This window comes from Leptodactylus fuscus, chromosome 6, assembly GCF_031893055.1.
Source record: "Leptodactylus fuscus isolate aLepFus1 chromosome 6, aLepFus1.hap2, whole genome shotgun sequence".
In the NCBI taxonomy this organism is placed as follows: domain Eukaryota; kingdom Metazoa; phylum Chordata; class Amphibia; order Anura; family Leptodactylidae; genus Leptodactylus; species Leptodactylus fuscus.
In genome coordinates, this window is record NC_134270.1 from 76,378,885 (window position 1) to 76,392,442 (window position 13,558).

A 13,558-nucleotide genomic window follows, 5' to 3' on the forward strand; every position below is an offset into this window, starting at 1 on the left:
GCGCCATTATTATTGAAACCCCTCCTTTCAACTGCAATCTCTCTCTGATGATGACCTGGTGACCTGTGAGGACTTACTAGTTGAATAAGGGTGGCACGTGGTTGGCTACTCTCTCACCTTAGCCCGAAGGAACTTTCTAGTCTCTCGATGGACACGTGAACTTTCAGTAAGGAGGTTCAAAACAGGAGTCAGAGTCTCTCGTAACTTGTGGCCCTACAGCAGAGACATGGAAAACAACCATTATTTTAAGAGTGTAAAACATGAAACAGGCGAACCTACTACACATATCCTATAGAAGAGAGAGCAATAGGAACAAAGAACAGACGGACAGAAGTGAAAGGTGGTGAAAAGGAGAACAGAAAAAAGGAAGAACCAGCAAACTAAACAGGGCCAGGCAATTTTGCCTAAGAATAAAAGTTTCATTTTTTTTCAAGCTTATGGGAGATTCTTAATTTTAATCATGATTTTCTTTTTTCTGCTTAAAGAGGACCTTTCACCACTTGGGGCACATGCAGTTTTATAAACTGCTAGAAAGCCGAAGAGCTATCACTGCCGGTACCGTAGCTCTTCAGTGTAACAGGCGCTGCTGTGAGGAAGGGCGTTCATGACTGACTGTCAGAAACACCCTTCTGAGGGTACCGGTACGGTACCGGCACCGATAGCTCTTCACCTGGGGCACAGATCGTGAAAGCCAACAGTGCATTGAATTCAGTGGTATATAAAACTGCATGTGCCCCAAGGGGTGAAAGGTCCTCTTTAACTAAAATAAAGTTGAGCTGGCACAAAGAGAAGGAGACACAAAAAAACCTAAAATATTAGCATTGCCCACCAACCCTGTCCAACCTCCTGTCCAGGAACTGAAGCAGAACCTCTACCGTGTCCATATTCATTCCCATATACTCCACAGAACCAAGCTCCACCTTAGGGGTCAGCAGAACATCAAGACACATCAAGGGAAGGTTCACCAGAAGATTCACGGTATGTCTGCACAAGAAGCCAGAGGACATTGAATACTGTTTATCACGTGAAAATCACAACTCTAAATTACACTATAGTGAAAAATGCTGCCAAGACTTTAACAGTCAATGACTGTATGTGAGCATATAAAGCAGAACTCACAAGAGTTATTTGAGGGGGGTCCAGTAGCTAAAACCAGTCCAAATGTTAAACTATTAGTGTAGATGTGCACCAGCAACTACGTGGTATAAGGAAATGTGTGAGTTTAGCTAGGTTATGCCACTGTTACATTTGTCAATATCTGTGTAATTTTTACGCATCTTATTATAGTGCTAACAAATCTTCCTCTGTAGGTTTTTATTATTTCATCCAGCCAGTTGAATACATTAATTCTGTATACTTTATATTCTACACACGTCAGGTGAAATCATATGTTTGAAATGGTAATAAAACAATGAATCACTTGTAACAACCCTGCATCACTAGTCAGCAGTCTCACCCATGGAATTCCTCAGTCCGGTCTTCTCCGTCACTCTGTCTAAGTAAGCAGTGCCTAAGAATGGCTGCCAGATGGCGATAGAGAGCTGCGTCTTCCTATAATCATTGGGGGGGGGGGGGGAAAAACATGATAAAACAAATTGATCATAGAGAAAGTAAATAGATAACTAGATAGTAATACCAGCTTACAAACAGGGCTTTATCTGGTTTAATTGTCCTCTATATCATTAAAAAAAAAAAAAAAAAAAAAAAAACCATGACGTTAATGGCATGGTCTCTTTACAGACCATCCCATCCTCTGCTTATCAGGCATGTTCTCACTCTGACAAACAGTCGATTGTACCAAGGCGATCTGTGCCAGCCTGGCATTTCCCCTTTAATGGTCACAGCAGTGAGACTGTAGGACTTGGGACCTGACTTGGAACCTCTCTCTAGCCAGACAGTCTTTTAAACAGAAGTGGCTCAGACTAGATGGGCCTCTCCTTTTTTTTTTTTTTAGTAAGTTTTGTGTATCATTTAGTTTTTGCCAGCTTAAGGACGCATTACCCAGCATGACCAGCTCAGATCTTTTATTAGGGAACAGGTAGCTTAGTAAAGTAATCATGTGACTGAAATTCTCAATAGCTATGGTGCAGCTTATGTGAAGTGAGCGGCCAAAGTACACGATCTGGGAGAAGAATTCCTATTTCACATGACTGCAAACAGGGAAACAAAACAGAAACCTTGAATGCAAATAGGAACTCCGAAATACTGGGGCACATTTAATAAATGAGACTAATTTATGGCTTCTCATTTCTTATTTACTTGTCTATATTTTAGACACATTTATTATCAAACTGCATTATGTACACCTTGTAAATCTAAAAATCTGCCTATAATGTACTTTATATCATAAAGACACTGTCATTTCGACACTTCTGATTTTTAGTGCATTTCTTGCTCACTGTTGCACATTCTTATATCCAAGCAGCAGTTTTTCGTTGATACAATTAAATATTAATACATGTACATTTTTAACTAACTTACCAGCATTATCAAATCTGCATTAAAAGGAAACCTTTCCATAAAACTTAACATTTCTCATTTTGGCACAATTTTTTGCGGCATCTTTTTGGCGCTGCAATCACACTGCAGCTGCAAATACATTGAATGTGGGCCTGGTTTTCTAAAGATATATTTGTTTCTATTCATCTCCAAAAGAACAGGAAGGGGTTAAAAATTGCACTAAATAATCACATACACTATTCTGAATTAAAGGGAGTTTACCACCACCAAAACCAGCGTTAAACCAGGTAGTGCAGTAGCGAACATATCTTACTTGTCAATGTACAATTTCACTGCTAAGAAATTAAACTTTTATTCCATATGCAAATGAGCCGCTTGGTGCACCAGGGAAAGGGCCAATCCTGCCAGAGCACCCATTTTCACCATTGTGGTCACTAATCACTGCTCATGGGACATGTCAGTCTGTGTTTGGGTGCAGCACTGTATGGCGACTATATAAGAGAATAGGTGCTCCTGCAGTTCTGGCAACACCCTGAGTGCACCAAACAGCTCCTATTAATGCAGATTTTGCAGTTGCCGATAGCAGAAAAAAGAACGCTAGTGGTCTCCATAGAGCACCATTGTAAAGGGGCGGATTATGACGTGGATTTCACTGTCAAAATCCACCCCTTTAGCCACGTGTGAACTAGCCCTAAGAATTTTTTGTATGTGCAGTTTTGAGCGCTGTAACATTTTTCTCATATGTCTCATTCAACTAATTTTTCATTTTCTTTTCGGGGATAGATATGGTTTTAATTTTATATTGTTTTTATTTTTGTATGTATTTAATTTTTTTTTATATTCAGGAAAATAAAGACAAAATAGAAGGGAAATTGTATCTGGTTTTCACTTTTCTTTTTTTTATTTAATAGCACAAAGTTTTTCCTCTCCGTTACAGTAATTTTTATTTTGTATGGTGTCGTCAGGGGTGGGGCTATAACCTTTAATAACGGCGTTTTATTGGCGTATTATTATTTTATTTACTTTAAAAAAAAAAATATATATATATATATATATATATATATATATATATTTATTTATTTATTTATTTATTTTTCAGACTGTTTCCCCATAAAGAAACCTTTGGGAACATCTGATCACTTTTTTTTTGTATTAGTGACTGATTTCCTTGCAACTGGGGCTGGTACATTTAGCCTCAGTTGCAGGAGGAACACAGCCTCCTGCACACTACTGTACAGTTTATAGAGCTGATCTGGGTCCTGTAGTCCAGCAGTTCTTGTAACTCGCTGAGCCCGCTGGATCACGGTACCACCGGGTCAGAGGGTGGCCTCATCATGGCGGCTCCCAATAGCTGTGTATACAGCGCTCATTGAACGCTGTATACACAGCGATCAAGTAGGCAGGGAAGGTAATAAACCTTCCCTGCCTTCTCTCTGGGAGCTCCGGCTGAAGTTACAGCCGACTCCGTTTCAGAAGCTGCACGATCTCCGTGCAGCTGCTGTGTTCTGATTGGACGTACTGGTCCGTCCTGTCAGAACAAGGCAACCACCTTCCGTACGTATATAACCTATGGGCTGTCTGGAAGTGATTAAACATTTATTTCAATAAAATACTCATATTCTTCATTAACCCCTTATTGCATGGAAAGCCTTAACATTAAGCATTACGCTTTAAACATACATCACTGCACAAGCTCCAAAGCTGTGCACAAGTGATCACTACCGAAAGTCAGTGGTGACCGATAAATGGAAAACCACTGATCACAGCCATTTACCAGTGTAATTGCAACAGCAGTATCCAACGGCAGACAGGGATCTAATAAGAGCCCCCAGACCAGAGTTATGGTCTAGAAGTGTCTGTCAGTATAACACTTTATTTAAAAAAAAAAAAAAAAAGGGAAAACAACTCTCCCAATGAACCTTTATAAATCAGAAGAAAAAACTTAAGTCATGGATCTCTGAATAAGATTTGATTTGCACCTGTTATGAGCTTTCAATCTTCTCCTGGTTTTGGTTCAAACACTGAAGGAAGTCACTGAACAATACAATCTGAATGAGATCTAACTCTGTCAGCACTGCCTGGACAACGTCATGCTTGTAGGGACACTCTATAGTGCTGTAATGCCCAGTTGTCAACCTATTCCTAGACTTCCAGGAGGAATAACAGAGGGACAATGTTGAGTTCCAACAAAAGATATATAGTATATCTTCCGGATCACATATATTTTTTAACTACATTCACACTCCACCGGGAAACCCATTACTTCAGAGGAACAGGAAAAAAGTGAACGATAATGGAACATGGAAAATAGCAGACATGAACAGAGCCCAAGGAACTATCATGAGGTCCACTGGGTGTCCATTTTTTTTGACTGGGAAAAAAAATGTGAGGGAAGCCTTTCACTGTGACTACCAGCTGGCAATCCTTATAATTTAGACTATTAGATGGCCGTACCTTAATGGATAATCTCATAATATCTACACTTAGAAAGTTTCCCCAGTCTTGCTAGAATGGAGCTCTGCTGACCTCTTATAAGAGCTTTTAATATATTTCATTCAGCCTGCAAGGCTCTCATTAATAGGAGAGATTATGACAGTAATTACTGTGAATTGCTCTGGGTAATTTCCAGATAATTAAGTCTGAGAAGTGAAAGAAAACAGAGCTATCATAGCGGTGGTATAGCAGGCCATCTACTATATCATCCGTCATGGAGGTATAACATTATCTACTAATGGCCCCTGACCAACTTGCTGTCCGTGACTGGGAACGCTCTAGTTTAGGACCAGAGCCTGGGCGCCTGAACAGATGTAATACTTTCACAGCTGGGGGTATGATACAATGGTAGGCCATCTGCTGTAAGCTAAATACATCCGCAACACAAGTTTTCTATGTATCATTACAGGAAAAATTAAGCTTCAGGCTGCTTGGGTCACAGATGATTGTCTAAATCAGGGGTAGGGAACCTTTGGCTCTCCAGCTGCTGTGAAACTACAACTCCCAGCATGCTCCATTCACTTCCATGGGAGTTCCCAGAACAGCAGAGCCAGTATGCCTGCTGGGAGTTGTAGTTTTGCAACAGCTGGAGAGCCATACGTTCCCTACCCCTGGTCTAGATGGATACAAATGTTACAAACCCTCAACTGTGGCACTTGGTACACACTAGTGCTACCTCAATGTGGTTCTTATCCAATGGAGGATCAGAACAACGGGGAGGCAGACCACTAAAATAGCGGTTACACACATTGTATATACATCTATAATGGGGTCTGTAAGGTGTTTGTCGTTTTAAAACAAAAATCAGTAGAGGAAAAAGTCCTCAGTGTGGGATTTTTTACTCTGCAATCTTCAAGCAGACACTGCAATCGAGTCTCCAATGAAGATTTTTTTTGGCGAATTACAGGAGCTTTGCAGCTTCTGTCTAACCACGGCTGTCAGCAGAAAGAGTCGTAGTCAGAGCTGAAGTCAGAGATGGGCTGTGGAAAAATAGAGAAGCAAGAGTAGACACTTCTGCCAATGAGAATTGAAACATTATTTATTTTCTTTGCACAACTCAGATTTTAAATATTGTAAGAGAGTGAAGGGTATGGTCTGGTAAGACAAGTTTATTCCAGCCAGGCACCTAAAGGGTGTGTGGTAAAGATTCACACCAGGGAGGTCAGCTGACTAATCAGGCCCTAATAACAGTCTGTGTGTGAAGACTAGCAGTGTGACACCACAATGACAGAGTTGAACTGTCCAGACCGGACCTCCAAAGCAGGTACTGTACCACCCGTTGTTGTAGCCAAAGTGGGAGACTGGTAGCCAGTCTTCTGTATAGTCAGGGAAAAGTTTCCTTACGTATAAGTTAGTTTCTCAGCCAAGAAGGGTTTTGTTTTGCTTATCCTGTGGCTTTGCAAAAGCAGTGTATGTGAATAAAGCCTGAACTTGTGTGCAATCCAGTGTCTGTGTCCCTGTTTCCTGCACTACTACAGGCATCTACCTGAGCGATTCCCCACAATATGCACTTAAATCCATAAAAAAGAGAGAAAAAAAAAAATCTTAAAAATATTGAATATGAAGTGACACATAATAAAATTGCTGTTGTCCAACCATTTGTGGTTGTCAGAATCTGCTTTATCTGTCACAATGCTGGGGGTTCAGAAAGACGCACCTTGTTGAATACTATATTATGTGGGGGGGGACTGCAAACTACAATGGGGTTTACAGGGGAATTCCACTGCAATTCTGAATGGCAGGTTTCTTAAAAGAGGTTTCCCATCATATGCCTCTATGGCATAAATCTCTTATTTTATGTTTTTTTTTTAATAATGGAGTTTTTCAGGAATGGAATAGATGTCCCATTATCAGGTTGGTCAGAGTCTGACTCTCATAGTTTACGTCCAAATGTCTACTTGCCTTCTACTTGGTAGTGCCGCGCAGGGTATTGTAGCACTGTCCCATTTTATTTAAAGAGATCACTTTTGGAATTATATTATATAGCTGTATGTGTTATTACTCAACCTGTTTTTCTATCTAATGTACACCTAAAAGGGGTTTCCCACTATATACATTTCTCTCCTATGGCTCTGCATCATAAGAATTGGGGTCTACAAGTGTGCCTGAGTGACCCATGCGAATGCAGGGGGTGATGCTAATCTGCCTCAAGAGTTGTGTGAACTTAGCCTAACAGTCTATAAATGTTAGGAGTTAGAAAGCATTCTAATAGCTCATATTCATAAGGGGTTCCATGCAGTTAATGTAAAGTGCTGCCCAACAGTCTTAAAGGAAACTATCCTTATTACATGGCCCCATGTTTAGTATGAAACCCTAGGTAGATGGGAAACAAGGCATGGCCGTGTTCAGAGGAAAACAATGGGGCAAAAGAAAGGCAAGAGAATAGAGAGATACCGAGCACACTTATAGTGTAGATGGTCTATTATAAATATATAGATGAATTATCTGGTGTTTATGAAAAGAACTCAGGACCTGGTGGCCTCTCACCTGATCGGGTTGTGACTCCGTTCAAAAAGAAAGGCAAGGGATGACATTATTTACAGTATAGAATTAACACAAGCCATAAACAAGCAAACACAATGGTCAATAGCAGCGGTGATCACCATTCAACAACATTCCTTTTACCATGCTGGAAAGTTCAGAAGGCACCTTCCATGTATGACCAGTATTACAGTTACAAAAGAGAAGGAACCGCATTTCGAACATGCAGGTCTACAAACCTCATCAACTTCTCTGCGGCTGATATCAAAGGTGATGTTGAAGAGAGTCTTTAGGATTTCCATCACTCTTTCAGTTTCCTCTTTGCCCAAAGGTGATGCTAGACGATCCGTTACCACCTCATAGATGTCAGACCATTTCAAAGCCAGAGTGCTTTCCAGGGCATCGGTTAGAAGACTAACACCTCTCAACTCACGAGCAAGCTGTCTCCGTACATCGACTCTGAGAGCTGTGAGAAGGAAGAGCAGGCGTAGGTCGAAGAATTTGCTCTCATGAGATGACCTGGTCTCGTTGTAAAGCTTGAGACGGCGAGCTAAGCCGCACACCAGACGTAACTCTGTGGCCATTTCTTGGGCCTCAACACTGTTGTATACAATATTACAAAGACCTTTCAGAGCTTCCACTGCACTCTCGCTGTCTGGGATACGAGGCACCTCCACCTCATCAGAGTAGTCCAAACCCGCATATCTGGCCAAGATCTGCATTGCGGAGTGGCTTGTGAAAGGGGCTAATCCATATTTGTCTCGGGAAAGAATGCGAATGGTTTCTAGACAGACTAGCTGGCAGGAAGGCTGCAGATCTCGCTCCAGGAACTTGATCACCACTTCTCCAAGTTTCTAGATGCACAAAAAAAGAAAAAAAAAAAAAAGCAGAGTGAGGTGAGCAAGAGAGAGAGATAAAAAAAAAACATCTTAAAAGGTTACTATAGAATTGTATGTCATGGATCATAATTTATGAAAGGATAAAAGACACAAATCTATAGGTACCAATTCAAAATACAAACGTAAAGAATCTTCTAAGGTTGGAGTCAGTTGCACTAAGGGGGCATTAAAACCACACCACTACGTCATACAAGACTTCTAAGGCTACGGACACACTGCTGGTTTGGGCGTCACAAACTTTATTAAACAATTGGAACGTATTTTATATAAATAAAAACAGAGGGACTGTCAATAGTTAAACCCATTACAAGGCCTTAGATACACAACCGTGTGCATTGTCATTGTGTTAGTCATGTTTTTCACAGCCAGCACACTGACCCATAATATTATATTGCTCCATATACACGCAGGTTATCACAGGCTCATCTGTGGAGCCATGAGCCTGGGCTCACTGAATTAAATTAATTATTCTGGGTGCCAGCCAGACCCGGCTCATGCACACAATAATGTAATACCTTGTCTATGGTATCCATTCTTTATCCAAAACTTTTTAAATGGAATCTTTAAACAATCAATAGTTTTCCATTTTCCGAATCTCACCTGTCGCAGTTTGACATCCTGATCTTCTGAATAATCCGAGTCATAGTCAGAGTCTGACTTAGGGACCCAGTCCCGGAATTTCTTTTTCCTGAACTATAGGTATGAATGAGGGTGAAAATGTAGATGAACAAAGTGGATTCAGGCAAGGGAGCAGCAACAATAGGCATCAGGTAATGCGTCTATAATGGAGGAGAGCATCCATAGATCTACTACAACCCCCATAGCTTTGCAGGGGCCTGGGAAATGAAGGGACAAGCATAGTGGACGTTACCTACGGCAATGCTGGCTTTGACATCCACAGAACCAGTCACAAGTAATTCTACCATGCATTAAAGAAGCACTTCAGCATTTCCTATATAGTGCCACAAAGGCTAATATTAAAAGGGGCTTTTCAGCCCCAAAAAGATTTTTCCTACTGATGACCTATCCACAGCATAGGCCATTCATATGTGATCTGTGGACATAGATCAGCTGTTGCAAAACACTCTGCATGGCGGAGATTGCCAGTGGATGGGCAGCGCGTCTTCTATTCAAGTATCAGAAGTGGCACAGCCCCATCCCACTGCATAGTGGTGCTCCTATTAGATGAATAAGAGTGGTGCTGCATGTTCACTAGTAGCTTTCGGCTCCCAGAGGCTGCTGCAACTGCTGATCTGTACAGAGATGAACCCTCTGTGGATAGGCCATCAGTATGAAAACTCAATATGGTTCTGGAAATCCCCCTTCAAGGAGTAATGAATAATATAGAAGCTCCTGTGTATGCCTTCTATCCCCTAATTCACACATAAGAGTCTCTGTGTTTCTTATATGATGAGATTTTAGCTGGTCTTCCCTGCCTAATGCTGTTTATAGGTGTCATCCCTGTCACCTCTGACAAGCACAAGGCAGGAGAAAGAAGTGTGGAGTTGCACCTCATAGAGATACATAGGAGATTCTGCACACAGCACACACAAACAGTAGTGAAAGATGGTGTTAAGGCAGCTTTAGAGCTCTGCAGCTAATCATTTTAACAACTCACTATATCACTACACTGCTTCCATAAATAAGGCAGAAATTACATGTTTACATGTGGGTAAAAAATATGCAAATCTATTCTCCTGGATGGAATTAGGAGAACAGAGTGCACTCTGTACACCACCCTATAGAGGGCAGCATCCTTAACATCATGAACGACTCGGTTATAAAGTCTTTTAATCATGATGTGGATTTAATTGCCAAATCAGTATTTCTGTCCCAAAAGGAACAGATTCCCAGCTATGGACAGCGCTCTTTCGGCCTATTGGGCCATCCTCAGCATAGCGTATGGATACTGATTTCGCAGAGTGAGAGACTATAGACCAGGGTCAGGGGACACTCGTCCACATTAGGGAGAGTGTGTGTTCCATAGCTGGGAATCTGTTTCTTTTGGGACAGAAATACTGATTTGGCAATTAAATCCACATCATGATTAAAAGACTTTATAACTGAGTCGTTCATGATGTTAAGGATGCCGCCCTCTATAGGGTGGTGTACAGAGTGCACTCTGTTCTCCTAATTCCATCCAGGAGAATAGATTTGCATATTTTTTACCCATAATCCCTAGCGGAGCAAGAATGACTTGTAAGTCTCCGTACTGCCTATGTAGGCACACGCTCTCCCTAATGTGGACAAGTGTCCCCTGACCCATGTTTACATGTGTAATAACACTCTAAAGAATATATTTGGGGAAACATGGGAAAGAGAAAGGCAAGTATCTGTGAGCTGATAGAAAGGATTTAATAGGTAAAGAATGCTGTAGTTAATAGGAAGTACACAACTGCCCATAATGAAATGAATCAGAATGTATAGACGCAACTGGTCCAGGTTGAAACAAATTTCACTATTACTGGTTAGTTACCATTATGTACAAAAACATTTACTGTTTACTAAGTGCTACTTTACTACATCGGTGTTACGCTAGGTTCACACCTGCATTCAGGTTTCCATTTGGAGGGGGGGGGGGGTTGCCCAAACGAAAACCTAATTCACTTAAAAAAGCGGTTACCTGTGGACCCTATAGACTTTAATAGGGTCACCAGATTTCCACTTGAAAAGGGAAAAAACTGCGGAGAGAAAAGCGCTCCTTGCAGCCTTTTTGTCTCCGTATTTTTCAAGCAGAGAGGGTGTGAACCCAGCCTTATATGAAGGTGGTATTCCCACCTGGGACAGTCATAGCATATCAATGGTATATGCTACCCATTTCCAATAAATGCTGGTCCCTTCTGTGGGTCTACTGGCCGCAGTAACTTCAGTTTGCAAGCACGGCTGCCTCTTTTTTCCATTAATTGCTATGGGACTTTTGGAAATAGCCAAGTAAGTAGATCTGCCATAAACATCCCAAGTTAGGAATATCCCTTTAATAGTCCTCACCAGCTTCTTTGTATCATTCTGTTTTACCTTGAGATATTACCATACATTAGATTTTTATCCACTGCTCAACTGATTCTTAAATTCTATGACTTAACCTTTTACTTTTATGCAAAGCTCAGAGTTTTTCTGCAGGTGAATTTCTGCAGAAATTCACCAAAAAAAAAATAAATAATAAAAAAAAACAAAAAAACACCTGCCAACTATCCTAGTCATTTCTATTGCAGAAAGTAGATATTTTTTTCAGCTAGTGAAAAAACAAGCACCGTGACCTATCAGACCGATTCCGCCTTATAAAGTCCTTTGAAATGAATGAAAAGAAACTTTTTTTTTGCAGAGGTCTTTGTAAAAACTGCTCCAAAAAGTGTCAGCATTTTTTTTCTGCCTTCCATTCATTTCAAAGGGGTTTGCAAGGCAGAATCAGCCTGAAGACAGGTCATGACACTTCTTTTTACTTTAACTGAAAAAAATCCTGACCCCCTGAGATGGATTTTGTAAAATCTCTGAGTGAATGTACCAGTAGTTAAAAGAATTAAATAATGTCAGTCTTTTAACCTAAGTAGGCTCAGAAGATCCTCTACCACTGCTTCATCTGAAGATGGAGAACAATGAAGCTAGATGGAGGGGGGATCCTCATATATAATACCACAAATCCAAATATAAATACAACATACAGACATCAATAAAAAAAATTTCATCATTTGAAACGTCAGCCTGACTCCTGGCATCCCTATCAATTGGTAGATTGAACAAGCCTTTTCAGCTGAAACCCATTCCAACGAATAAGATTGGCCTGGAATACCAGAAATTGCTACTACCAAAACATATAGCTACCACCAAATGTGGACGGGGTGCCCTTCGGAGTGCTCCAGCCCCTTTAGTCAGCTGATCATTGAGGGGTGGCATCAATAACAGAAAGTAACTTTAAGCAACTAATTTTAATAGGTACCCTCCAGACACACCAGGTGCAATAACTAAAAATATAAAAGAAAATGCTGCCCCTGGGAATAAGCTGATGATTGACAGAAATAAAGAACTAGTCCATTCACATTTCAATTGGCAGTATATTCTAGAGCAACAGGGTATCTCTACTACTTCATAACATTGCCACTGTATGAAAGCTGGAATCTAGTCTATGCACGGTCACAAGCTGTAAATCTGAGATATACATGATCCCAGCTGGAACCTAGTGTATGCACGATCACAAACTGTAAGTCTGAGATATACATAATCCCACCTGGAACCAAGTGTATGCATGAGTGTGACCATACTAGTCACCTCATATGGATATCCCATTCCAATTCACAAACCTTTGTGTCCAGCACAAAATAAACCCTTTCTGGGTGGTTATGATACAAATCAAAATTATGATTGAATGTTTTACCTCGATTACAATTAATAAGATAAGATAATAGTCCCACCATGGGGAAGTTCAGGGTGTTACAGCAGCATGGATAATACAGTAATATATTACATAAAAGAACACATACAAGCTCAGAATAGCAGATAAGAAAAGATACTAGGAGTCATAGCAACTAAGAAGAAAAGAATGACTTCAGGATCATTTAGTTCTCTGTGTGAAGTGATCTCCGCTTAGCCTGATGTAGATTATATAGCCTGACTGCGGTTGGGAGTAAGGACCTCCGATAGCTCCTTCTCACGCTTGGGGTGAAGCAGTTGGTCACTGACAGTACTGCCCGGTGCTATCATGTTCTCATACATGAGGTGGGATTTGTTCTCCAGCATGGAGCTGACCATGGACAGAATCCTTCTGTCACCCACCACCTGTACTGGGTCCAGGGGGCTCCCCAGGACAGAGCTGACCCTTCTAATCAGTCTGTCAAGCCTATTTCTGTCCCTGGTTGACATGCTAATCCCCCAGCAGGCCACTCCGAAGAAGATGTCTGATGCTACCACAAAAAGGCCCTAAGAAGTGGTCTCTGGATTCCAAAGGCCCTCAGCCTCCTGAGCAGGTAGAGTCTGCTGTGACCCTTTCTGTGCAGCACATCCAGGTGATCAGCCCAGTCCAGATTATTATTGAGAAGCACGCCCAGGTACTTATAGCTCTTGACTACCTCAATTATTTTAGGACACGTAATGCAAAGTCACTGAATTTAGGTTTTGGTTATTCACATATCTGCAATCCTGACTGGATAGTGAACAGTTAGCAAGATATCCAATGGCAGTGTAAGACAGGATGGTATGGATGCAAAATAAATGAAATAATTGAGGTCAGCAAG

The 13,558-nt window shown here is 41.0% G+C and overlaps 1 protein-coding gene across 2 annotated transcripts in view; it reads right to left on the reverse strand.

Moving 5' to 3' along the window:
- The window catches only part of RIC8A (RIC8 guanine nucleotide exchange factor A), a 39,251-nt gene that overhangs the window by 7,217 nt on the left and 18,476 nt on the right, over window positions 1–13,558 (reverse strand). Inside the window, exons 4-8 of one of the 2 annotated variants that reach the window (XM_075280296.1) lie at window positions 8,934–9,026; window positions 7,674–8,288; window positions 1,457–1,551; window positions 834–984; window positions 118–213 (exon numbers count right to left, since the gene is read on the reverse strand). In XM_075280296.1, coding sequence (XP_075136397.1) covers window positions 118–213; window positions 834–984; window positions 1,457–1,551; window positions 7,674–8,288; window positions 8,934–9,026 — 1,050 coding nt within the window. The remainder of the gene's footprint in view (window positions 1–117; window positions 214–833; window positions 985–1,456; window positions 1,552–7,673; window positions 8,289–8,933; window positions 9,027–13,558) is intronic. The other variant, XM_075280297.1, reaches the window with a different exon arrangement.